Source organism: Daucus carota, chromosome 4 (assembly GCF_001625215.2).
Source record: "Daucus carota subsp. sativus chromosome 4, DH1 v3.0, whole genome shotgun sequence".
Classification (NCBI taxonomy): Eukaryota; Viridiplantae; Streptophyta; class Magnoliopsida; order Apiales; family Apiaceae; genus Daucus; species Daucus carota.
Window position 1 is genome coordinate 49,661,886 of NC_030384.2, and position 25,822 is coordinate 49,687,707.

Below are 25,822 nucleotides of genomic sequence, written 5' to 3' on the forward strand. Positions count from 1 at the left end.
TTTCATTTTATAAAAACTAGACATCTATTTTTTCATCTCTCCATTGTACTCTATTTAAAAAAATAATTTCTGTAATTTGTTATTATTTGATACACAGTTAGAATCTAATGTGACCCGAGTGGTTTTGTATTTTGAGATCTTCCTCCTAGCTGCAGAATGAACAACAAAAGTGTCATTTGTGCATGACACATGATATAGGCTAATAAGTTATTAGAAATATTTGTATAGCTTTTTACTCGTAAGTCAATCGAGAGTGTTTGATTATTTAAATTTATAAATTTAAATTATTAAAATAAAAAAGATTTTAATAAAGTTTATTGCATATTAAAAATTCAAGAACTTAATAATATATTTGAAAATTATTGTCATCGAGAGAAATTTAAATAATTACAATATTAACAAATATCATCATTCATTATTAACTGACCGATTATCTGGTGTGCAGGGCACATACTAGCAACTATTTTTTTTAAGATGAAGGAATTTTATTAAAATCTCATTAATAATCACGATCTATTTCACAAAAATCATGATCAATGTAGCACTAGAATGACTCATTAAGTTATTATCTAGATTTCGTTGTTTTTGTCTAGATATCTATCGAGATATTATAACAAATGATGCCAAGAAATCTTTAAACGTTTTTTATTAATTTCTATAAGGTCAGACGACATTAAAACAATAAAATGGTGAGGAAATTAAATTTTTGTAACGTTAGTCGTTAGAGGGTGGTCAAAGTAATTATCACTTCATATCTTGTTTACGAAAGAGATTACAGTAGTGTGCAGCTATAATAGTTCTCAAATCCTCTTCAAAAGCGAAATTCGTGTTTTTGTTGCATGTGTTTTTTTTTGAGAAAGAGCATATGACAATTTTTTTTGACACACGGGACATATTTGTGATTTTTGTTTGAATACGATTCTCAAATTACCGATCCTCGATCGGTACTATGCCGTAAATCGATACGGACTACTAGGGTCGTAAATCAATGTGGACTATCGGGTATCTCGGCTCATATCCGGCTCCAAAATATGATACATGTCTTATATCCGTTTTGAAAACGATCCAAATCTGACGGAAAAATTAAAATGTACCCGCTCAGATTCGATCTCATATAATTTTTCATGATAAGATCCTACCCGAATAACCGAATATGATCCACAGTTCATGTTCGATTCAAACTCATATACATATTACTATATTTTAACACTGTCATATTTGCAAGCAAATAGTCATCATTTTATAAAATTTTATTATCTTATCTAAGTTTATATCTTCATAAAATATGATTTATTTAATGTGATCATGCTTATTATCTTCATATATATTTAATAAATGATATATACCAATATAACTATAAGTTTTAATTTAAAATTATTATACTTTATAATATTATGTTTACTTAGACTAAATTATAATTATTTGAACAACTGAAATAATAATGATATTTAATATTAGTGGATCATATCCGGCTCATATTCGATGGATCATAAACTACCCGATTAAAAAATAGAAAATCCGATACTGGATTATATGCTGTTCAGATTTGAACCTCAAATACCCGAGATCGGTTTATATCCGAATAAAACGATTCCTGACCCAAATCTGGACAAACTAAAAATAATATGATCCGGTACTTGAGCAGAGGGGTACCCTGGATCACCCGGATCATTCTACTGCCATAATCGGTACTTCCTCTGTCCCATTCATTTTCTTTCTGGGACGTCCCGCCAATTGTATACATTACAAGAATAATAACCTTTAATAATATAAAACATTATTAAACCAACTACTTTCTTCTATCATCTCCATTTTATAATAATAATATAAACACTATTACACCTATTACATTCCTCCACTATCTTAAATATATTATTAAATAAACGGTTTGTCTAGTGTGCTAAGCGCGGAAATTTTTGTATTTGGGAGATTTTGATTGGGGTGGTTGGTGTATTTGCAGGGGGGTCCACCATTATCAATAGGGAGGAACCAATCAAAATGATCTAAGCACAAAATTTTCCGCGCTTAGCATGTGCCCATGGGCACACCATTGAAAAACCGTTAAATAAAAGCGGGTCTCACAACTATACTCACTTTTCATATAACTTTACTCATTTTTTATACTTTTTCTTGGTCTCCGTGTCCCAACTATTTGCATACAAATTATTGGGAAGGAGTGAGTAATATTTTCTTAATCCCATATAATACGAATTATTTTTCATTTTTAGATATTCAAAAAATTGGAACCTTTCATTTATGAAAGTTATTTAAGATTTATTAAAGTCACATATTCATAAATTATTTTTTATTTAATATTCTTTTTATATGATCAAAATTAAATTTAATAATGTTTCGTTTCCATAGTATTTTTTCAAATTCATCGCAGAGACCTTTTGTAGTCGTGTGTAATTGCTATTGAATACGTATAATTTTCACGAAAAATATGATAACGGGGTGTCTAAGATATCGAAAATTACTTGCTTTAAATTTAAATGGAACTAAAAAACTATAATTAAGTGAAATCAGCAGAGACCTAATTTATTTTTGTAAGTGGAATCGGGTCGAAAAGGGGTTCTTGCAGGGTTTAACACCTCTCTCTCTCTCTCTCTCTCTCTCTCTCTCTCTCTCTCTCTCTCTCTCTCGTGTTTATAGATGTAATAATTATGTTTGAATTCATCGCCATCTGTAATGTCCACTCTCAGGTATGTAATCACTCAATTAATTTCATGAATTTTTATCAGAATTAATTAAGTGATTTCATTTGGGATAATCAATTTAATTCGTTATTGTTAGATTACTATCTCTTATAGCTACTGTGTTCTATTAAGTAATCTTAGAAATTAATTATTACATATGCTATTTTGTCAGAGATGTGGCTCTTATAAACCCTAGCTAGATGTTGAAGTTGTAGCGAATTGTGTGAATTCGAATCGAAGATGACGTCGAAACCGTTGAGTAATGTTTGGATTAGGCGGCAGCAGTGTCCGTGTGGAGATTGGAAGTGTTATATTAAGAATGAGGGTGATGATCATGGTGAAAATGGGGCTAAATCGGATAAGAATGAGAAAGGGTTAGTGGTGCAATCGCCCGATGTTGTTTATATGCCGTATGTGGGGCAGGTTTTTATAACGGACGATGAGGCGTTTGAGTATTATAGCGGTTTTGCTCGTAAGAACGGGTTTTCGATAAGGAAAGCGCGGTCGACTGAGAGTCAGAATTTGGGGGTGTATAGGAGGGATTATGTGTGTTATAGGTCGGGGTTTAATCAGCCGAGGAAGAAGGCGAATGTGGAACACCCGAGGGATAGGAAGTCGGTGCGGTGTGGGTGTGATGCGAAATTGTACTTGACAAAGGAAGTTGTGGATGGTGTGACGCAGTGGTATGTGTCTCAGTTTAGTAATATTCATAACCATGAGTTGTTGGAGGATGATCAAGTTCGTTTACTTCCGGCTTATAGGAAAATACAGGAGGCTGATCAGGAACGTATTCTTTTGCTGTCGAAAGCTGGATTTCCTGTTAATAGGATAGTGAAGGTGTTGGAGCTGGAAAAGGGTGTTCAACCAGGACAATTACCCTTTATTGAAAAAGATGTTCGCAATTTTGTTAGGACATGTAAAAAAACAGTTGAAGAAAACGATGTTCTACTTGCTGAGAAAAGAGAAAATGATATGTTTGAATTTATAGATGCTTGCAAGGCTACATCACTGAAGGATGAGGGATTTGTGTATAATTTTTCGACAGATGAAAATGGAAAAGTTGAAAACATTGCATGGGCATATGGCCAGTCAATTCGTGCATTTTCGGTGTTTGGAGATGTAGTTACTTTTGATACTACATATCACTCCATCACCTATAATTTGCTTTTAGGGGTCTGGTTTGGTATTGATAATAACGGCAAACCTGTTATTTTTGGGTGTGTTCTGTTACAAGATGAAACCTCTCGGTCATTTTCTTGGGCAATAGAGGTTTGTAATGCAAACTCATGTAATTATTTTGCACACACACATATATATTGTGCACACCTCTTCTAATTATCTTCTGAGTACTTTTGACAGGTATTTGTGCAATTTATGCAAGGAATTCGTCCACAGACCATTGTTACTGATATAGACTTGGGGCTCAAAGATGCTATATCTTCTGAGTTACCAAGTTCTAAACATGTCATGTGTGTGTGGCATATTATGTGCAAGTTATCTAGCTGGTTCTCTGTGCCCCTCTCAGTGCAATATGCAGAGTTCAAATCAGAGTTTGATATGCTGTGTCATCTCGAGAACATAGAGGATTTCGAACAGCAGTGGAATAATGTGGTTGCTCATTATGGACTTTGTTCTGATAAACACATTGCACTTCTATTCTCTTATCGAGCATTCTGGTCATATCCCTACATTAGAGGTCACTTTCTTGGTCGTATGTTGACGGCTGAGTACTATAAGCTAGTGGATACATTCTTGAAGAGTATTTTGAGCAAGCAATCATGCTTGCAGATATTCTTTGAACAGGTTTATTGGTACACATTATCTTCTATAGTTATCTCTTCTAGACATCTTTGATGTATAATCTGAATATTATATGAAACTTTTGCAGATTGGAATTGCTGCCAACATTGTAAATCAAAATAAAGGGAAGATTTTGTGTATGCCTACTAAGACATGCTTGCCTATCGAAGAACATGCAAGAGGTCTTCTCACACCTTACTCCTTCAGTTTCTTGCAGCACGAAATTGTGCTGTCCATGCAGTATGCGATAACAGAAATGGCTAATGGTACATATCTTGTGAGACACTACAAGAAATTGGAAGGAGAGTGTCTTCTAATTTGTAATTCAGAAGATGATCTTGTTAATTGTTCCTGTAAGGAATTTGAACACTCAGGCAGCCTATGCAGGCACGTTCTTCGACTACTAATAGTAAAGAATTGCTTTCAGATTCCTGATAGATATTTTCCTATCCGGTGGCGGCTTGAGAGTGCCTTAGTTCCTTTGGATGATCAAGTAACTCAAGGCATCAGCAATGAAAATTCTCAAGCATTTCAGTCTCTTACCGAAGCTCTATTTTCAGAGTCATTGATTTCTAAGGATCGGTTCTCTTATGTTCATAAAGAACTTACACAACTACTTGATCATGTCCGTGATATGCCTATCCCTGATGAAGTTCCCTTGAATTTGGCCCCTAACAATGCCGCTGACTATTAGGTGTGACATATGTAAATGGGGCCGATGTGACTTTATTTTGCATTTCATCTGGCTCCTGATCTTACTGAACAAGGTATTAACATACATCAAATATTGTTGCAAAGATGCGTAAGATATTGTTGTTTTATAATTGACAAAATCAGTCCATACATCAACTATTTGCAAGTCATAGAGGCTGTGAATAAATATTCTTTGTCATTTTGGTGTATGCAGTATATGTTGAATGCTTGACTTATGTTTTCTCATTTACACATTTCCTTTGTTTCTTTATGCTTCAGTTTCTTTCAGCCATCGCAATATTTGGGAAATTTTATGCACAGGTGCATCCTCTCTTGTTTTTGGACGTGTTTCATTGTAATTCTTGCATGTTTACTTGGTACAAATGTGTTGTCTCTTTGTCAGAAAATCAAGTGCTAGTTGCTAGTTTTATTTTTGGTTGAAACTTTCCTTGTCTCATCTACTGCTCTCTAGCACAATTTTGGTCTTAATTTATTGAAAATGCATCGGACTTTATTGAATACCACATCAAGCAAGTAGGTAGATACTGAGTATCAACACAATAGATACTGAATTCATAGTTCATACTTAAATCTGAGCTGATCATAGAGGCTTTAGTCTTTAGATACCTTTTTCTTTTCTGATGCATTATATGATCACTGCAAAAATTTCATGCCTATTCAATAATTTTATCCTCAAATATGATGATATCTTCACCTCTAAGTTTCTAGATGTTTGTTTCTATTATATCTCTAATACGAATCTACAGGATTCATGCAGCAAAGCAGTCTCTCTACGGTTTCTGACCGAGAAGTAATGTTCGTTTATTAAATATGTAAGTATATCATCCTTTTGTCAAAATAAATAAGATATTGTAAGCTTTTAGATTTATCTTAATTGCTAATGTATCTCATCTATGAGTCTCTGGTATCATTAGTATAATTTTACTAAAAGCGCCAAATGCAAGGCTAGAGTCTTTTACATTCCTTTCACCTACAGCATGCATTAGTATATATCACTCAGTTTCTGTTACCGCTTTCCTTAATCATCTGTTTTTAAATTTTGAATTGAAATGAATTCCGAGAGACTGCAGTCTCTGAGAAAGAACTTGGCATTTTTGTAGTTGGGTTCAAATCATGCTTCCTGAATTTATTGAAAGTCTAGTTACAAATATGAAATATGATACACTAGTATCCGTGTGAGTGTTTTTTATATATGTATCAAATACTTTCACTGACTTGGTTGATGGTAAAATTGAATATGCTTATAAAAGTTTGGCATGTTTATTTTGTTTTCTTTCAATAGTATAATCTTGACGCCATAAATTTTGTAACTAGCATTCTAGCAACCCGTAAGTCTCATAACATTACAAAAGGAACCAGTACTACAAAAACTTAAACACTACTACAAAAAGTTACCCCTCCTAGAAGGAAATATCTCCGGCTTATGGTCAAAACAGCGTGTTTTTGTCTCATTTTCGAGCGAGTGAGAGAACTGAAGTGCTAGTATTTGGGGTTTAGAACTGAAGTGCTAGGGTTTGGGGTTTAGAACTGAAGTGAAAGGGTTTTCTTTTGTATTCTGCATATATGGAAGAGTAGGGGTCAACAGAATGGATAAATGCGAAATAATTTGTTTCGGATATTGAACCTGTGAATTATGGAATTTTTTAAATTTTATTTTATTTAGAGAAGTAGAAAATAAACATTAGTTATTGAAGTGATCGAGACTAATGAATAAAATATTAATTGTTTTTTTTGAATATTTTGATTTAATTTTACAAGAAATGCTTCAAACTAATTAAAAAAGAGGGAAAAATCCAATTATTAGGAAAATATTGGAAATAAGTTAACATTCACCACAAAAATAGTGGGTACGATTACTTGGGTGTGCATGAATTTTAATTCAAATTTGACTCGTTAATTCTTGATTAATTTTTCAAGTAATTCTACTAACTAATTAGAGCTAGGAACAGTAGCACAAAGACCATTTACTGAATCCTGATACTAAACCATTATAAGTTGCCGATCCTCAAATGTGATGTCATGTTTCATCTTCCTTATAAAATCCTCACATTTCTTGTTTAATTCCTCTACGCTCAGCAACCCTTCATTTTCTTCTTCGCATTCTCTGATATTAAATATCTGCTGCTCTTCTAATTCCTTTACCGTCTTACGGAGCTCGTCACCTTCACTTTTGACTCCATAGTGTGCCGTCAAAGTCACATTGTGGTCACTTTCCACTCCTGTCATATCATTATATTTTTCAATAGTTTTTGTAATCTCAGTCTCAGTTTCTACTAACAACGCTATGTTAGATGTAAGTGATTTGTTGCAATACTTCTCAACGTTTTCATCGTCATCCTTGTTTCTACATGCTTCTTCAGGAATGTTGTTCTCGTTATCTTTGTTTCGAAATGCTTCATCATGAGTATTTTTCTTGTCATTCTTGTTTCCAGATCTTTCCATACCAGGAGCAGACAAGCCAGAGGTTTTGATGATTACAAGGATCACCCCATTACAGAGGAGGAAAACGTAGTTTCTCTCAGTGGAGAAGCTAAAGAGTTTGCTTGAAAATGTGGAAAGAAATAAATGAAGTAGCAGCGACAGTGAAATCAGGAAAGGGAACACCAAGAGTGATAGTAGAATCCGAATGGCATTCTTCGAGAAGAAGATTTTGTTAACCAGACTCAAAACTGGAATCTGGAGTTGAAAATTCATTTCTCCAACAAAGAAGAAAAGGTAAGCGGAAACTTAGAAAGAGTTGTTGTATGCGAAATATACATGAAAAGACATGATAGCTACTACTTATATAGAATCTTGAGGAATATGAGTTTGCTTGACTTTTACTGCAGTGTTGGTAAATAAAAGAGAAGACACTAAAAGGGAGCCAACCAACCAACCTCTAAATGAGTAATTATAGCTGATATGGAGATGGACTGGCTAACTTGTGCAGAAGGGCGACGTAGCCTTTTGGTATCTTATCTGAACCTCTATGCACGTTTCGTATTACGGCCTCTGTTCTGAGGGAGACGGCTAGAATTTAATGAAAGCAATTTTATCCTTGTTTTGTGATTTTTTCCCCAACCAGAACACCGAATTTGGCTATTAATGAGCAGCACTTCATTAAATTATAGACATCATTCATGAGTAGTACTAGTTGTCTGCTAATCGAATCTCAGTCGATTTCACGAAAATATTAGGAATACATATTTTTACTTTCAGTTCTAAAGAATTAATATTTACCTTTTGATGATGAGACTCATGTTTTACTTTCACGGTTATGTGATATTTTACAAGTTTATATTAATATTTTGGTCCATTAAAATATGTTTACGTAAATGATGATATGTACAAAATATTCATATGATATAGACAAATTGATTGAATTTTTATCGAAAAGAACATTTGAACAGAAATATAAATTGAATGTTTTTGACAAAAAACTTGAATATTAGACCCCAAAAAAAAAAATCCATATAGCACTAGGTAAAATCGTAAATGCGCTGTAATCTTTTGAACGTAATTTTGAAAATAAGTTTGATTTCGATCGTATTTTTAACAGTAAATGACAAAGTGGAGTGGTGACTGTAGTTTCCCAAATTTTACAAAATGTTGGTTGTTTCCCAAATTTTACAAAATGTTGGCTGAAGTTCAAAAACTACATATCGGTGGCTGGAGTTGACTTCCGCGTTTTAATAAGATGGATGCCGTCAAGGTCCGTTAAATTTCCTCCGTTAAGTCTAAAAAAAAAAAAAACAGCAAAGGTAAAATATAGTAAAATAGGTGTTGTATACACAGTAAACCACTCCCTCACGCAGTCATGCTCTTTCCCCTTTTGCCGTCCCTCTTCTATAGCTCTATAATCTTTCAATTTTCCATAACAAACAAATTCTCACCCACGATTTTTTTATTTTTTTTAATTTAACGGAGGAAATTTAACGGATCATGATGGCAGCCATCTTATTAAAAGCCGGAGGTAAAGTCCAGCCACCAATCTGTAGTTTTTAAACTCCAGCCAATATTTTGTAAAATTTGAGAAACTACCATCACTTTGTCATTTACTCTATTTTTAATAATAAATTTGAAAGTACGAGTTTTTTCATAAATTTACGATTTTTACATTTCTTCATCCGAAATTCATCCTCTCAGTCTCGGTATTTCCATGTTCTATGGAGAATGTATCGCACACAAATTAAATATTATTAAAAAAAAGTAAATAATGGATACATATTGAAATTTAAGGTGACCACCTGAATTTCACTAGGCTCCCCACTTAAACGTGTATGAATTCTTGGAATGATTTCATGGCAGTGACCGGCAAACCTATGAGAACTGTAGTTCCCGTTTTTGCCTTGCCAGCACCTGAAAAGAAAAACGCAACTTCTTTTTCCGGCAAGGTTACGCAGCCAGACTGCGTCGGTTCTCCCCACCCGAAGTCCATGGCCCTGAACGCAAGTCTTGTCCACGAAGAAACTAACAGAGTTGTCGAATAATCCAACTTTTCTTTAGTTATTTCGAGATAATCGATCTCGGACCTAATGAACTCATCATCCACATTGTTTATGGTATTCTGCACAAGCTGCGCTGCGTGAGATAATGGCTTCTCCATCAAATCCCCTGCATTGCAGACACAACATGTTAGGACTATTACGTTCCCGAAATAGTCCTTAGGCAATGGAGGGTTTTTCAGCTTTGATCTCCCGTCCACCACTAGCAAAAGCTTGGCTTGTTGTTGTTGTTGTGTGTTATAGGCTCTGCATTTTGCGCGCCAGATCAAGGCGGTGAGGGCCACGAATGTGGTGCAGCTGGTGATGGTTCCGTCTTGCATGATGGTTTTCTTGAGCCTAGTAAGTTTTTTCTGATCAAATTCGAATAATTTGTAGACTACTTCGCCTTGTGAAGGCTGTGTGGAAATGCAGTTGGTTTCGAGGAGCTGGTCGTGAGGGTGGCTGATGATCGGAGGTTTTCTTGATCTGAGAGCTGATCTGTCGAGGTATGGTAACGTTGTCGGAGATATGCCTCTTGCTGCTTCGCTCCATGCGTTAACAAACTGCATTGCTGATATCCCGTCTGCCATGCAGTGATTCAGGGCCATCCCCATTACAAATCCTCCACACTTGAACCTTGTCACCTGTATGAAATCAATTATTATACCTTGTTCAGGCAAAAAAAATTTATTATACCTTGTCACAGAATTTTCGAAACATTCCTGATTCGACAATACCTCTTTGTCTGGGCTTAAAACCAGGACTTGAGCCATTTTCGACTTTAAACTGAAATGTCCGTTTGTGTAATTAGTCAGAAGTCGGCTTAAAGTCAGAAATAAGCCAGAAACTGACCTAAAGTCATTAGTAAGTCAAAATTATCCACACAGAAATTTTAAACTCACAACTTATCACAACTTATCACATTAAGTCATAAGTCATAATTTTAAACTCAGTCAAACGACCTCTACCTGTGCAGTTAGTAAGGGCATCTGGAGCATGTTCTCAGCAGCAGGATCCATATAAACAAGCCTGCTCAACACTGCAGGATCAGGGATCGTGATATCTCCCAACACCTCAAGATCACAATCCGCCACAGCTTCAACAAACGGCACACCTCTGTTTGTGCATTTCACGACAAGCTTCCCCTCACTACTGACTGTCAACTCTCCTGCAAGCGGGTAAAAATGAACCAAAACCTTTGCCAGAGCCTCCCTTATAACGCGCCCAACGCCTTCCATACTCTTCTTATCATCATCTCGCCTTTTATAACAAAACACTGTCCGAACCACTGGAGAAAAGTACTGATCCAGGTTCGTCAGCTGGAGTTCTTGAACATTAGTACTCGTCTTAGCTTCCGGCTGAACTATTACTGCTTCTGCTCGTGTAATCATAAAACCACCATCATTAACACATACTTCTCCCATTGAAAATCCCGCGCTGATAAATCACCTGCTAACGCAGAGACACTCGAAGACTTATTGTTGAGTTTATAGAGCTGTGGATGCCATATTCTATATAGTAGCAGATAACAATGTCTTCTCCGTCAAGCTGTTTTTAAGTAAATTAAATAAACAGTTAGTCCAAGAAACGTCTGGGCATAATAAGACGATTCGAATCCAAATTGTTCGTCAATGTTTTGCACTTTAGACGCGATTATCTAGCTCGTAGGGATAAAATTAACGGCCTGATGCTAAATGTACTTGGTTGGTAACGTCGAACGTGTGATAAACTTATGATTTCTAGGCCTGGAGAATTGTAAGTTTGTAACTTGTATTTTCTCTGTTGGTTAGATGTTTGTGCCGCAACTTTCAATTCTACAATGACGCGGCAGAACAATAAAGATCCATATAAGACTGTCAACTGAGTGGAATCCGATGGAAGAGAGCTGCAGAAGCAAAACAAGATATGGAAATGCATGTTTCTCCGCATATAAAACAAATAAAAATATTTAAATTGTTAGAATATAATATGATCCTCGTAAACCCTTCTCGCACCTGCATTTTGAGTTTTTGAGAGAATTGGTCACTTAATATGATAGCTGAGCGGGTAAACCCTTTTTGCTACACCTGCCCTTGAGTTTTCGGAAGAATTGGTCACTTAATAAGTTAATATGGTATCTAAGCAGTCTCCTAATATTCTTGAAGGCAAGTACTCCGCGTCTGTGGACGTCCTTTCGATTGAGGGAGAATTAGTCACTTAACATGATATCAGAGCGCGAGTTCGACTCCCTGTGACCCCCAATATTTTCGAAGGCAAGTTTAAGCTTCAAAGATGGGTGTTCATGTTCCACTCTCGACAGATAAATGGGCTTCAGGCTTTCAAGTGAGGGAGAGAGAATGTTTGAATATAATATGATCCCGATAAACCGTTCTCATTTAAAGATTTATGAAATCTCCTTTTTCATGCAGATTTTCGATCTTCTCTTAGCTCTCCAGTCTCCTCTATTTCTTTTCCCTTATTGTTTACGAATTTATATGAAGGATGTAGATCACTGAAGGTGACAATCAGACGAAGCCAAGCCCCCAGGGGACTGAAAACTTCCCAGCACTTGGAAATCTACTACAACTAAGCTGCAACTTCGCAAAATTAAATGTCGAAAGCAGCTGCAGAGGTGACGAGCCGGATATACTATACGTATTTTATTTTGTTTATAATCATGTGCAGGCTGGTCGTTACGGACATGTTCGAATCTCAGTACTACAAAAGGATCAGACGGAAGAGAAGAGCAAAAAGCAAACAAATAAAACAAAGTCATATGTTTCTCCGCATTAAGAACAAACCTGAACATAAGATTCGCATCAAATGCACCCTTGCAAAAGCAGGCTAGTGATAAACAAATAGTATCAGAGCTATAATAAGTTCAAAAGAATCTTCAAGCCTCGTATTTTCGTCATACTTTCTCATGGAGTTCCAACTTCTCTTTGCTCTCATCTCTGCTTCTCTGCTGTTCTTGTATACGATTAAGAAGCACTTAAGCAACTCGAAAGGTGCACAATTCAGGCCAAAATTGCCTCCAGGGCCGAGGAAGGTGCCCGTAATTGGGAACTTACTACAACTAAGGGGTGCATTGCCTCATCACTCTTTGAGGGCCTTGGCTGGAATTTATGGACCTGTAATGCACCTACAGCTTGGCGAGATTTCAGCTGTTATAATCTCGTCTGCAGAAGCAGCTAAAGAGGTCATGAAGACTCATGACATCGCCTTCTCAAATAGGCCCGAGCTTCTTGCTTCCAGGATTCTGTTTTACAACTGCACGGGGATTATATCTGCTAACTATGGCGATTACTGGAGAATGCTGCGGAAAATTTGCTTATCTGAGCTCTTGAGTGCTAAGAGAGTCCAGTCATTTGGCTTTATAAGAGAGGAGGAAGTAGGGCAGCTTATTCGATCAGTTTCTTTATCTGGAAAATCTGCTATTAATATGACCGAGAAGTTCTTCTCTATGACAAATACTATAGTGTCGAGAGCAGCATTTGGTCACAAGTGCAAGCATCAGCAAGATTTCATTCAGATGATGAAGGAAATATCGACGTTAGCTTCAGGATTTATGTTTCCTGATATATTTCCTTCACTGAAGTTTCTTCATCCGATTAGTAATGCAAAAGCTGCATTGGAGAAGATCCATAAGAGACTAGATGGTATTCTTGAGAATATAATCAATGAACATAGAGCTGACAGGAGCACTGGTAAAGTAGCCGAGGAAGATCTGGTTGATGTCCTGCTAAAACTTCAAGAAAGCAGTGACCTTGAAGTTCCGATCACAACTGAGAACATCAAGGCCATCATTTTGGTATATTTTCCTCTTTTTTAATCTGAGATTACCTGCTTAAAATAGTTGAACTAAATTTATATGTGATTGAGCTGGGATTTTTTTTTTTTTCGGACATCAGGATATTTTCCTTGCTGGGACAGAGACTTCATCAACGACCTTAGATTGGGCAATGGCAGAAATAATGAAAAATCCGAAAGTAATGCATCAAGCGCAAGCTGAAGTTAGACAGGTCTGTCAAGGAGATAACAAATTTCAGGACAAGAACATTGAAAAGTTGCAGTATCTTAAGCTGATAATCAAAGAAACTCTAAGGCTGCATCCACCTGGACCATTGTTACTCCCAAGAGAATCACGGGAAAAATGTCAGATCAATGGATACGAGATACCCATCAAAACCAAAGTCATTGTGAATGCATGGGCTATAGGCAGGGATCAAGATCATTGGACTAATCCTGAGTCGTTCACACCAGAGAGGTTTTATGGATCTTCAAGAGATTTCAGAGGTGCTGATTTTGAGTTGATTCCATTTGGTGCTGGTAGAAGGGCCTGTCCAGGGATATCATTTGGAATCGCGAATATTGAACTTCCACTAGCCCAACTTCTGTATCAATTCAACTGGGAAGTTGCTGACGGAGTTAAGCCAGAAGAACTCGACATGTCAGAGGGGTTCGGAACAGCTGTCAGGAGACAAAATGAGTTGAACTTAATTGCCACCCCCTTTATTCCTTGAAATTCTTAACTTGTAGACTCACCATAAGGTTATCATCTTATTTATGTCAGTTGCAATGCTCAAGATGCTACTGTTGTTCTTAACCTTGTTAAATTTGATAAAATTTCATACTATCATGCCAAAAAATTTCATACTACCGTGTCAAAAAATTTCGTAAAGTATTTAATAAAATTTCATACTATTGTGCCAGAAAATGCATCCAATCCACGGATACATACTGACGACTTAAGAGCAAGTTCAACAATGTCTCTAAATACGGAATCACTGTTCAAGCCCTATTTAACTCATCTTATGCATCTTTTCCTTTCTTGTGAATAAGATATATTATCATTGTAATAATAGGACAAGTGGATAAGGCATATCATTTGGAGTTGATGCATGTATATGGCATCCCAAGGCATCCACTTGTTCAATCATTTCACTGATTTTCTTTCTGGTACCTGGTTTCACATATATATTCATTTAATACTATCAACTTGGTAGAAGCAAATTCTGCGGTGATATCATATAGTGCATAATTCACATACCATCAAAAATGAAGTTTCTGCGAACCCTCTGTCGACTTTCTGACCCCTTGACGGCTGCTTACTAGAAAACAAGTTCTGCAGTGATGCACATATAAGAGATCACTTGCCTTAGTTGCCATAGTTCATAGCAGTCATAAGAGAATTTAATGCACTGTACTATTATGGTGACATTATCTTGGTATATCGTCTCCATACTGCATCCTCTCTTTATACTATGCATTTTTCAATCTAGATTAGTCGGTAGTACAGAATCATATTCTTCCATGCAGCCGCTTTGCCATGTCGAGGAGAGAATGGCCTTGTTGCGGTTCAGAGAAGGGTTTGAAATCCTTAAAACAGCCTCTCATAGGCCTTCTGCTTATCCAAAAATTCTATCGTGGAAGCTCCAAGGGGACGGGAGTGCTGATTGCTGCTCGTGGGAAGGAGTCTATTGTGATCAACAGACAGGTCATGTCGACGGTCTTGACCTTAGTAGCAGTTTTCTCTATGGTTCCATAGACTCTGAAAGCAGCCTGTTTAGCCTTTCTTACTTGCGCAGCTTAAATCTTGCTGACAATCATTTTAATTACTCATTGATTCCATCCAAAATAGCTTCTCTTTCTAGGCTTTCATATCTTAACCTCTCATCTTCTGTATTTTCTGGCCAGATTCCGTCAGAAATCTTGAAATTGTCCAACTTGACCTCCCTTGATCTATCTTTTAATGTTGATTTCTCATCCCAGGAAAATCTTTTGAAACTCGAGACACATGATCTACGAAGCCTTGCTGGAAACTTGACACACTTGAGAGAACTTAACCTCAGTATGGTCAACATTTCATCTGCGATACCTGATTCACTGACCAGCTTACTCTTTTTGTCAGCTCTTGGGCTCAGAAAGTGTGGGTTATATGGTGAAATTCCTATTGGCATCTTCCTGCTGCCAGACTTGCGAATTCTTGATGTTGGGAAGAATCGTAAACTCAGGGGCCATGTGCCTGAAATTGTTGATTCCAGTCTAAAGCTTGAAGAATTAAGACTGGATTACACAGATATCTCCGGCAAGCTACCAGACTCCATAATGAAACTCAAATCTTTAAGGATTCTGGATATCAACTACTGCCTTTTTTCAGGTTTCATTCCAGCCACAATCAGTAACATGACCACACTTACCACACTGGACTTGAGCAGAAATTATATTTCAGGCAAGGTTCCATCCCTTGCAAGCATGTCACAACTCTCTTACTTGTCACTTGCTCACAATAATTTCACCGGAAAGATATCAACATCCTTTGCAAATCTTACCAGTCTAACTCATTTAGATCTTGGTAATAATAAATTTTCAGGGATTGTCCCATCTTGGTTTATGAACCTAACTCATTTAACACATCTTGACCTCTCTTACAATACACTGCAGGGATCAGTTCCAACATCATTGTCACAGATTGAAAATCTTGAATATCTCAATCTTTTTCATGCTAATCTCAGTGGCATTGTCGAAGTAGATATATTTCTTAGATTAAAAAAGTTAACTCATCTCAAACTTTCGCAAAACTATTTTTCTGTTGTAGAAAATAACCAAACCAATATTACTCTTCCGCAATTCAAGTACTTGGCTTTGAGTGGATGCAAAATAAAGAAGTTCCCACATTTTCTAAGGTTTCAAGATGAACTAGAAGATTTGTTCCTTGATTCAAATCAAATTGAAGGTCTTATACCAGAATGGATTTGGAACAAAAGCAGAGGAAGCATGGATTCGATATGGCTTGGAGGAAACCAACTAACAGGATTTGACAATAATCCAGCTGTTCTTCCATGGACTCGTTTACGTTTACTGGATTTAGAAGATAACATGATGCAAGGTTCTCTCCCAGTTCCTCCAGCATCGACCCTAACTTATTTTGCATCAGATAATAGAATGACAGGGGAAATCTCGCCTTTGATCTGCAATGCAAAATCTCTCATTCTGTTACAATTGAGCTACAACAACTTGGTCGGCGAGATTCCTTCATGTCTAGGAAACTTCAGCAATGATTTGATGATATTGAATCTAAAAGCGAACAACTTTAGAGGGGTCATACCTGAAATGAGTCCAAAACTGAAGAAGGTGGATTTAAGTGAAAATCAATTCCAGGGAAAAGTACCAAGATCATTAGCAAACTGCACCTTGCTTGAAGTTCTTGATCTGGGAGACAATCAAATAGATGATTCATTCCCTTTATGGCTTGGAACTCTTCCAGAACTGCAGGTCCTAATCTTGCGATCCAACCTGTTCCATGGAACAATAGAGAATCATACCACCAATTCAGAGTTTCCAAAGTTGCGAATCATCGACCTCTATAACAATTCTTTTGCAGGAGATTTGCCACTGGAACACTTCAAGAACTGTGATGCCATGAAATTCAAGGTAGACAAGCTGGAATATATGAACGTCATACTCCTCCCTCTAATTGGGGGTTGGACACTCTATGAAAACTACGGTATTACAGTCACAAACAAAGGCAATACGTTATCTTATCAGAAGGTTTCTAACCTGATTACATTTGTTGATCTCTCTAGCAACAAATTCGCAGGAAACATTCCAGACTCCATTGGAAGCTTTTCCGATCTTCAGTCCCTCAATCTTTCCAACAATTTTCTCAGTGGTTCTATCCCAAAATTCACAGAAAACCTCACTGCTCTGGAGTCATTTGACATTTCTAGAAACAATCTCACAGGTAAGATCCCTCCACAGCTAGCAGGTCTAGGATTCCTTGCATATTTCGACGTATCTTTTAACCGTCTAACTGGACCGATACCACAAGGGAAACAGTTTGATTTATTTCAGAACGACTCCTACAAAGGAAACATGGCATTATGCGGACCACCTCTATCCAAAAAGTGTGGAAAACAGGCACCACTGTCACCACCGTTAATCTCTCAAGAAGACGATGATTCTAATTCCTTCTTGAATGTGGTTGGTGTGATTATTGCGTCCATTGGATTTGGAAGTGGACTAATAGGTGGAATTATATATGGGGACAAGTTAGCAACCAAGTGCTACATGTATATAACTATTCGCTTCTTGTCAAAGTATATGAAATAGATTACTGCAGGTTTCTTGTGCACAATAAATATGTTCTTCTATGCCAGTCAGTCATCTATCGAGTCTAAACTCTGATACCATGTTAAGTGACCAGTTCTCCCGAAACCTCGAGGTGTTGGGAGGAGGGCTTATCCGGATCATATAATATTCCAAAAGGGCTGTTGAGTGTTGAGTCATTTGGCTTAATAAGAGAGGAAGAGGTAGGGCAACTTATTCAGACAATTTCTTTATCTTGTGAATCTAGTATTAATATAGCCGATAAATTCTTCCCTATGACAAATTACACTTTAGAGCAAGCATCAGCAAGATTTTATTCGTTTCGATGAAAAAAATATCGAAGTTGGGATTTATGTTACCTGATATATTTCCTTTGTCGAAGTTTCTCCATTTGATTACTATTTACTAATACAAATGCTGCACCGGAGAAGATCCATAGAAGAACTGAGTGTTCTTGACAGGGGATGTCATGATTTGAAACGCAATTCGATAAGAATGACCGTTGACCGGATATGGATTTAGGTCTTTTAACGGGAAACATATCCGCTTAACATATATACTCCCTCCATTTCAAAATAATAGTCGACTTTGTGCACGTAGTTTAAGGTGTGTAAAAAAAACATGCTTCTATATATTATTTTTGAATTTTTATTTTTCTGAATAAAAGTTTAACATCCCTATTTTTATTAAAAAAAGAAAATTTGAGAAATAATATTTAGAAATATGTTTTTTATGCACCTCAAAATACGTGCAAAAAGTCAAAGCGACTATTATTTTGGAATAGAGGGAGTATTTATTTGGTAGTTTAATATTAACTTTTTGATAATTAGATGTATCAAAATATATTTTTAAATATATTGAATATATGAGATGAATTTAAATTAAAATATTTAAATATAGTAAAATTAGAATAGAATAGCTGCTAAAATCGATTTTAAATTATAAAAACCAGTAAACTAGCTCAAATAGCGAATTTTTGATACTTCGACTGATAAATAGTTTTTTTTTAAATATAAACAAATGATATCTGAAATCCCATCTGAATCCCATATATTTTTATATGAACAGATTGGATATGAATCAATATATCTATTATCTATTATTATATATCTAATACAACAACTTTGAGTAAATTAATTCAATATGACTAATATACCCTTGACTTATTACACATATTTTAATATATATAAAGGTTATTATTGACTTTTAACACTAACGTATTTATTATACATTAATGTCTAAGCGATGTATTTATTATACATTAATGTCTAAGCATTAATATACATTAATTATAACATGAACGAATTATTTTAATATTATACATATAAATAACATATATCATTTTTAAAATTTTAAATTTTGCACACAAATTTTGTAAATTTTAATATTCTACCTGATTTTTGACTTATTAATCTAATTTTGACTAATTAATCATCGATTTAATCGATTTCACCATATCGTATTAAAAATTCGCCTGGTTATCGATTATTTGGTTAATCGGTCGATTTTTAGAATATTTAATTATTGTGATTTAATAAAATTATATATGATTTAATAAAATTATATATATGATTTTTTAACTGTACGATAAAGACTCTGATTCGACAAGAATCTTATTTGTTTTTTTTTCAAATTTTCAATAATTTTAGGTGAATGATAATTTAATTATATAATAAAATTTTAAATAGTGTATATTTTTTTATGTTTATATTTTAATAAATATCATCATAGCGAGGATATATGTACATTTAGACATCAAGATAATATCTATACTATTATATACTTATATATAATAAGGGTAAGGGAGATAATTTGGTCGCATGGTTCTCTGGTCCAAAAGCTTATCAGATCTTATATTGAACAAATAAGCATCGTTAGATTGGAACAAAATTAAATTCTGTTCTAGAAGGCAACTGATATCTACTTGCATGTTTATAATTTCTTTTCTGAATCCAAAATAAATTCTGTCTTTCACATGTATATGTTTTTTTTTAATCCTAAATAAATATTTCCTACCAGTTTTATTCGTAGAATCATATAAATCTCACCGTCACAATTTTTTTATAATATATTTTAAAATTAATAAGCCGGATTTATGTGAGAAACAAATACAAAAACTTTTTCTTAATCCAAAATAGATTCTACCTTCTTATTGCATATTTATGATTCCTTTTCTTAATTCAAAACAAATTATGTTTATCAATTTTAATTTAGAACCATATAAATTTTATGAAAAATATTTAAATCACATTATAATAATTTTAATATAAAATACATTTATTAATATAATCTAATGGGAGTTGGCATAACGTATTCCACTCAAAACTTAAGCCTATGACAATTTTCTACAATTTAATATAAAATACATTTATTAATATAATCTAATGGCTGTGACGATGCGGTTTATATGATTCTACAATTAAAATTTGTAAGAAATATTTATTTTGAATTAAAAAAAACCAAAAACACATGAAAGACAAAATTTGTTTTGGATTCAGAAAAAAATTATTAACATGCAAGTAGATATCAGTTTTCTTATAGAACATAATTTAATTTTGTTCTAATTTAACGGTGCTTATTTGTTCAACATACGATCCAACGGATGATAAGCTTTTGGACCACAGGACCATGCGACCAAATTATCTCCCTTACGCTTATTATATATAAGTATATAATAACATGTTATAGTATATTTTTTTATTATCTATTAACCAAAACATTAAATTTAGGTTAGTATGATGGGTCGGTATTTGGTTTCATGCATCTCTTTAAATTATAATATGTTTTATATGATATTATTAATTATTAATAACGAGATATTAAAAGGTTGATTGGTTAGTTTGGATCTGAGTTTATAGGCCTCCTTAAACTATAACATGTAAAAAAAATATTTTAACATTCTCATTAAAATATATATGTTCGACCTAATTTTAATTAGTAATTTGACGGACTTAACTATGAAGAATTTATCCAATTGTTAAATAAAATATTTATTTAACCAAATTATTCTATCATAATTTTATTTTTACAATAAAATTAGATAAATTAAAAATATATACAATTAAATAATAAATATGTTAACCGCCCGTGCATTGCCCGGGTTATAAGCTAGTGACTTATAATACGAGTACATATGAAATTTAAATTATTTTTATAATATAAATAATCTCAATTATTTTAAAAATAAATAAAAAATATAATAATATATCAAAAAAATAATTTAAAGCAACCCGTGTAAGAAGCTAGTTTAAATAAAGCCCTAATCCTATATAATTAAATGAATATAATAAACATATTTAATGAACATACCACTTGGTTCTGGTACAAGGGCCTAACCAGGCATATCATTTGGAATCGCAAATAGTGAACTTCCATCAGCTCAAATTCTGTATCAGTTCAACTGAAACTCTCTGACGGAATTATGCCAGAAGAACTCTGACATGTCAGAGCGATTCAGAAGAGCTGTCAGGATACAAAATCGAACTAAATGGGAACCCCCTTCATTCCTAGATATCACCTAGTAAAGTACTTGTTTTCTAAGCTAATAAACTCGCATAATGCTATCGTCCAATGTATGTCAGTGGCAACGCTTAAGATGCTACCGCTGTTTTTCCACCTTGTTCAAATTAACTTGCTTATCATGTAATATGGTCTGCAACATTAGTCATTACTGGTATCTACTATGTACTAAGTTACTCTGCTTTCTGCAAAATATAAATGAAGCGATCACTAGAATCCTAAATTTTTTCAGTTTGTTAAAATAATGATTTTGGCTGGATCTGCAAAGGGGCAGGGTTGTTAACTGTCATTTTCCAGTCTGTAATCAGTTTCCTCATAACAGCAAATTTTCCTCGTCAAATCTATTCGCTATATTCATTTCTCGTGCCTGGTTTCATATTGTTTAACATTATTAGTTAGGTAGAATAAGAGCTAGTAGGAAAATCATATAGTATAAAAAACAAAAGTTTCTGGCTCACACACAATTCAGCTTTGGTTATCATTTAGTATGGCTACCTTTGTTGAATCTGACCCTTCCAGTCTTCCACTACCACCTCTTCTTTCTTACAACTTGTTGAATTTCAGTTCCCATCGGATTTGCTCTTAATGTAATGTATAATGTAATAACATCTAATAAAAGACAAGTCTTTCCTTATTTAAAGGGGTTTTTATGTACATTTTTGTTGATCCTCATGGAGGCACATATCTAGCTTACAGAAATTTATATAACCTGCGTTATTGTCATAGTTCATATCAGTCATAAGAAAATTTTAGGCACTGTACCGTTTGGGTATTATGGTGTCAATGTCTTCGTATATTGTTTGCATACTGCATCCTCTCTTCATACTATGCATTTTTCATTCTAGTTTAGTCGGAAGTACAGAATCAGATTCTTCCATGCAACCACTTTGCCATGTCGAGGAGAGAATGGCATTGTTACGGTTCAAACAGGGGTTTGAAATCCTGAAAACAGCGTCTCGTATGCCTTCTGCTTATCCAAAGATTCTATCATGGAAGTCCCAAGGAGAAGGGAGTACGGATTGCTGCTCGTGGGAAGGAGTCTATTGCGATCAAGAGACAGGTCATGTTGATGGTCTTGACCTTAGTAGCAGTTTTCTCTATGGTTCCATTGATTCTGAAAGCAGCCTGTTTCGCCTTTCTTACTTGCGCAGCTTAAATCTTGCTGACAATCATTTTAATTACTCCTTGATTCCATTCAAAATAGCTTCTTTTTCCAGACTTTCACATCTTAATCTTTCATCTTCTGTATTTTCTGGCCAGATTCCATCAGAGATCTTGAAATTGTCCAACTTGACCTCTCTTGATCTATCTTTTAATGTAAATTTTTCATCCCTGGAGAATCTTTTGAAACTTGAGACACCTGATCTAAGAAGCCTTGCTGGAAACTTGACAAACTTGAAGGTACTTGACCTCAGTATGGTGAACATTTCATCTGCAGTACCTGATTTGATGACAAAATTATTCTTTCTGTCAACTCTTGGGCTCAGAAAGTGTGGGTTATATGGTGAAATTCCGATTGAAATCTTCCAGCTGCAAAACTTATTAATTCTTGATGTTGGGAGGAATCGGGAACTCAGGGGTCATGTGCCTGAAATTTTTGATTCCAGCCTAAAGCTTGAAGAATTAAGACTTGACTACACAGATATCTCCGGCAAGCTACCAGACTCCATAATGAAACTCAAATCTTTAAGGATTCTGGATATCCACTACTGCCTTTTTTCAGGTTTTATTCCAGCTACAGTCAGTAACATGACCACACTTACGACACTGGATTTGAGCAGGAATTATTTTTCTGGCAAGGTTCCACCCCTTGCAAGCATGTCACAACTCTCTTACCTGTCACTTGCTCATAATAATTTCACCGGAAAGATATCAGCATCCTTTGCAAATCTTACCAGTCTAACTTATTTAGATCTTAGTAATAATAGATTTTCAGGGGTCATCCCGTCTTGGCTTGTGAACCTAACTCATTTAACACATCTTGACCTCTCTTACAATCCAATGAAGGGATCAATTCCAACATCATGGTCACAGATTGAAAATCTTGAATATCTTAACCTTTTTCATGCTAATCTCAGTGGCATTGTAGAAGCAGATATATTTCTTTGCTTAAAAAAACTAACTGTTCTTCAACTTTCGCAGAACAATCTTTTTTTAGTAGACAATAACAGAACCAACATTACTCTTCCACAATTCAAATACTTGTCTATAAGTAATTGCGGAATGAAGGAGTTCCCATATTTCCTCCGGTTTCAAGATGAACTAGAGGATCTGTTCTTTGACTCGAATGAAATTGAAGGCCTGATACCAGAATGGATTTGGAACAAAAGCAGGGGTAGCATGGATTCACTATGGCTTGGAGGAAACCAACTTACAGGATTTGACAATAATCCAAGTGTTCTGCCATGGACTCGTTTACGTTTACTGGATTTAGGAGATAACATGATGCAAGGTTCCCTCCCAGCATCGACCCTAACTTATTATGCATCAGATAATATTTTGACAGGGGAAATCTCGCCTTTGATCTGCAATGCAAAATCTCTCATTCTGCTACAATTGAGCTACAACTACTTGGGCGGCGAGATTCCTTCATGTCTAGGAAACTTCAGCAATGATTTGATGATACTGAATCTAAAAGCGAACAACTTTAGTGGGGTCATACCTGAAATGAGTCCAAAACTGAAGAAGGTGGATTTAAGTCAAAATCAATTCCAGGGAAAATTACCAAGATCATTAGCAAACTGCACCTTGCTTGAAGTTCTTGATCTGGGAGACAATCAAATAGAAGATTCATTCCCTTTATGGCTTGGAACTCTTCCAGAACTGCAGGTCCTCATCTTGCGATCCAACCTGTTCCATGGAACAATAGAGAATCATACCACCAATTCAGAGTTTCCAAAGTTGCGAATCATCGACCTTTATAACAATTCTTTTGGAGGAGATTTGCCACTTGAACACTTCAAGAACTGTGATGCCATGAAATTCGAGGTAGACAAGCTGGAATATATGGACGTCATACTCCTCCCTCTAATTGGCGGTTGGACACTCTATGAAAACTACGGTATTACAGTCACAAACAAAGGCAATACGTTATCTTATCAGAAGGTTTCTAACCTGATTACATTTGTTGATCTCTCTAGCAACAAATTCACTGGGAAAATTCCAGACAGCATTGAAAGCTTTAGGAATCTACAGTCCCTCAATCTTTCCAACAATTTTCTCAGTGGTTCTATCCCAAAATTCACAGCAAACCTCACTGCTCTGGAGTCATTTGACATTTCTAGAAACAATCTCACAGGTAAGATCCCTCCACAGTTAGCAGGTCTAGGATTCCTTGCATATTTTGACGTGTCTTTTAACCGTCTAACTGGACCGATACCACAAGGGAAACAGTTTGATTTATTTCAGAATGACTCTTACAAAGGAGACATGGCATTATGCGGACCACCTCTATCCAGAAAGTGTGGAAAACAGGCACCATTGTCACCACCGTTAATCTCTGAAGAAGACGATGATTCTGATTCGTTCTGGAATGTGGTTGGTGTGATTATTGCATCCATTGGATTTGGAAGTGGACTGATAGGGGGAATTATATACGGGGACAAGCTAGCAACCAAGTGCTGCATGTATATAACTATTCGCTTCTTGTCAAAGTTTGTGAAATAGACCAAATGAAAGGATGATCAACCTGGATGTTTTGTTGTCATTTATCTATGTATTATTAAGTTCTTTCCGAAAGAGCTATGGATTATTCGAATTTCATGTAACTAAAGCTCCTGTCATTTATGCAATAGTATATATCTTGAAAATTATGTATATAGTTTTGTTATTTGTGAAGTTGGAGAAAATTTAGTGAAGGTGTTGAGTTCAGAGATTTGATTTTACTAATGATTGAATACATATTTTTTGTCCTTTCACTTGATGCCTGCATCATAATTTTACAGTTAACTTAGCAGGGTCTCTCCCACAGAGCTTAACTTTTATACTAGCATTTTGGTTGTTAATGTGATTCAACTTGTGTTTTCTTTAAATTACATATACTAGCCTTTAAGGGCGGGTATATAATTCATAATTTATTAATTATAATTTAAATCTTAACACTATTTTATTAGTATTTTAGTATTAATGAATTGGATTTAATTAAATTATATTAACCAACGTATTATATCTTCCAGCGGAAATTTAGCTTTCACAATTTATTATCTATCTATAAATATTTTTCTGATATTAATATGTGACAGTTTATTATTCAATTAATTTTAAATCAAAATTTTCATATTTCATATATCTTCATATGTTACGTAATGTTTCGTGTTTGTAATGAAATAGAACATGTTAGAGTTAAATTTCGAGTAGAATACGTTATAATCAAAAAGTAGCGTTTATAATTATTTATATGTATTTTAGACAAAAAATATTCAAAATTGTATATTTATAATTAGTTATACATTTATCTATAAGCATTTTTTTAATATTAACTAATTATAAATTATATTTAAAAAGATATTAATATACATAAGGAGTGTTTTTAGTATATGAAAC

General features: G+C 34.9%; 6 protein-coding genes across 7 annotated transcripts; 4 read left to right on the forward strand and 2 right to left on the reverse strand.

The window, feature by feature from the left end:
- The first annotated feature begins 2,533 nt into the window (after positions 1–2,533).
- LOC108219506 (putative protein FAR1-RELATED SEQUENCE 10) lies at positions 2,534–8,336 on the forward strand. 2 transcript variants are annotated; one of them, XM_017392985.2, is made up of 8 exons: positions 2,534–2,702; positions 2,869–3,965; positions 4,056–4,499; positions 4,585–5,263; positions 5,469–5,510; positions 5,957–6,022; positions 7,643–7,925; positions 8,039–8,336. In XM_017392985.2, the coding sequence occupies exons 2-4, from the start codon at positions 2,937–2,939 to the stop codon at positions 5,188–5,190; spliced, it is 2,079 nt and encodes a 692-aa protein (XP_017248474.1). In that variant the 5' UTR covers positions 2,534–2,702; positions 2,869–2,936; the 3' UTR covers positions 5,191–5,263; positions 5,469–5,510; positions 5,957–6,022; positions 7,643–7,925; positions 8,039–8,336. The 2 variants fall into 2 exon arrangements, with proteins under 2 accessions (XP_017248474.1, XP_017248476.1); XM_017392987.2 differs by lacking the exon at positions 5,469–5,510.
- LOC108217536 (uncharacterized) lies at positions 7,191–7,904 on the reverse strand. The gene has a single exon (XM_017390364.1). The coding sequence runs from the start codon at positions 7,902–7,904 to the stop codon at positions 7,191–7,193; it is 714 nt and encodes a 237-aa protein (XP_017245853.1).
- Positions 8,337–9,367: 1,031 nt separating the features above from the next.
- LOC108217537 (omega-hydroxypalmitate O-feruloyl transferase) lies at positions 9,368–11,594 on the reverse strand. The gene is made up of 2 exons (XM_017390365.2): positions 10,642–11,594; positions 9,368–10,317 (listed from the first exon to the last, which is right to left on the reverse strand). Exons 1-2 carry the CDS (start codon positions 11,095–11,097, stop codon positions 9,460–9,462), a joined length of 1,314 nt encoding a protein of 437 aa, XP_017245854.1. The 5' UTR covers positions 11,098–11,594; the 3' UTR covers positions 9,368–9,459.
- An 852-nt stretch (positions 11,595–12,446) lies between these two features.
- Positions 12,447–14,308, forward strand: LOC108219477 (desmethyl-deoxy-podophyllotoxin synthase-like). Its single transcript, XM_017392950.2, has 2 exons — positions 12,447–13,463; positions 13,564–14,308. The coding sequence occupies exons 1-2, from the start codon at positions 12,576–12,578 to the stop codon at positions 14,173–14,175; spliced, it is 1,500 nt and encodes a 499-aa protein (XP_017248439.1). The 5' UTR covers positions 12,447–12,575; the 3' UTR covers positions 14,176–14,308.
- Positions 14,309–14,995: 687 nt separating this feature from the next.
- Positions 14,996–17,764, forward strand: LOC108217538 (receptor-like protein 7). Its single transcript, XM_017390366.1, has one exon. The coding sequence runs from the start codon at positions 14,996–14,998 to the stop codon at positions 17,762–17,764; it is 2,769 nt and encodes a 922-aa protein (XP_017245855.1).
- Positions 17,765–22,186: 4,422 nt separating this feature from the next.
- On the forward strand, positions 22,187–24,946 carry LOC108218211 (receptor-like protein 7). Its single transcript, XM_017391127.2, has one exon. It carries the CDS (start codon positions 22,187–22,189, stop codon positions 24,944–24,946), a length of 2,760 nt encoding a protein of 919 aa, XP_017246616.2.
- Positions 24,947–25,822: the final 876 nt, after the last annotated feature.

Bases quoted from the DNA above. Each gene is read 5' to 3' on its own strand.
- LOC108219506 (XM_017392985.2), top strand. From the start codon at position 2,937: ATGACGTCGAAACCGTTGAGTAATGTTTGGATTAGGCGGCAGCAGTGT. The intron at 3,966-4,055 runs GTTTGTAATGCA...TACTTTTGACAG, and splicing joins CATTTTCTTGGGCAATAGAG to GTATTTGTGCAATTTATGCA. The intron at 4,500-4,584 runs GTTTATTGGTAC...AAACTTTTGCAG, and splicing joins TGCAGATATTCTTTGAACAG to ATTGGAATTGCTGCCAACAT.
- LOC108217538 (XM_017390366.1), top strand. From the start codon at position 14,996: ATGGCCTTGTTGCGGTTCAGAGAAGGGTTTGAAATCCTTAAAACAGCC.
- LOC108219477 (XM_017392950.2), top strand. From the start codon at position 12,576: ATGGAGTTCCAACTTCTCTTTGCTCTCATCTCTGCTTCTCTGCTGTTC. The intron at 13,464-13,563 runs GTATATTTTCCT...TTCGGACATCAG, and splicing joins ACATCAAGGCCATCATTTTG to GATATTTTCCTTGCTGGGAC.
- LOC108218211 (XM_017391127.2), top strand. From the start codon at position 22,187: ATGGCATTGTTACGGTTCAAACAGGGGTTTGAAATCCTGAAAACAGCG.
- LOC108217536 (XM_017390364.1), bottom strand. From the start codon at position 7,904: ATGAATTTTCAACTCCAGATTCCAGTTTTGAGTCTGGTTAACAAAATC.
- LOC108217537 (XM_017390365.2), bottom strand. From the start codon at position 11,097: ATGGGAGAAGTATGTGTTAATGATGGTGGTTTTATGATTACACGAGCA. The intron at 10,318-10,641 runs GTAGAGGTCGTT...GATTTCATACAG, and splicing joins TGCCCTTACTAACTGCACAG to GTGACAAGGTTCAAGTGTGG.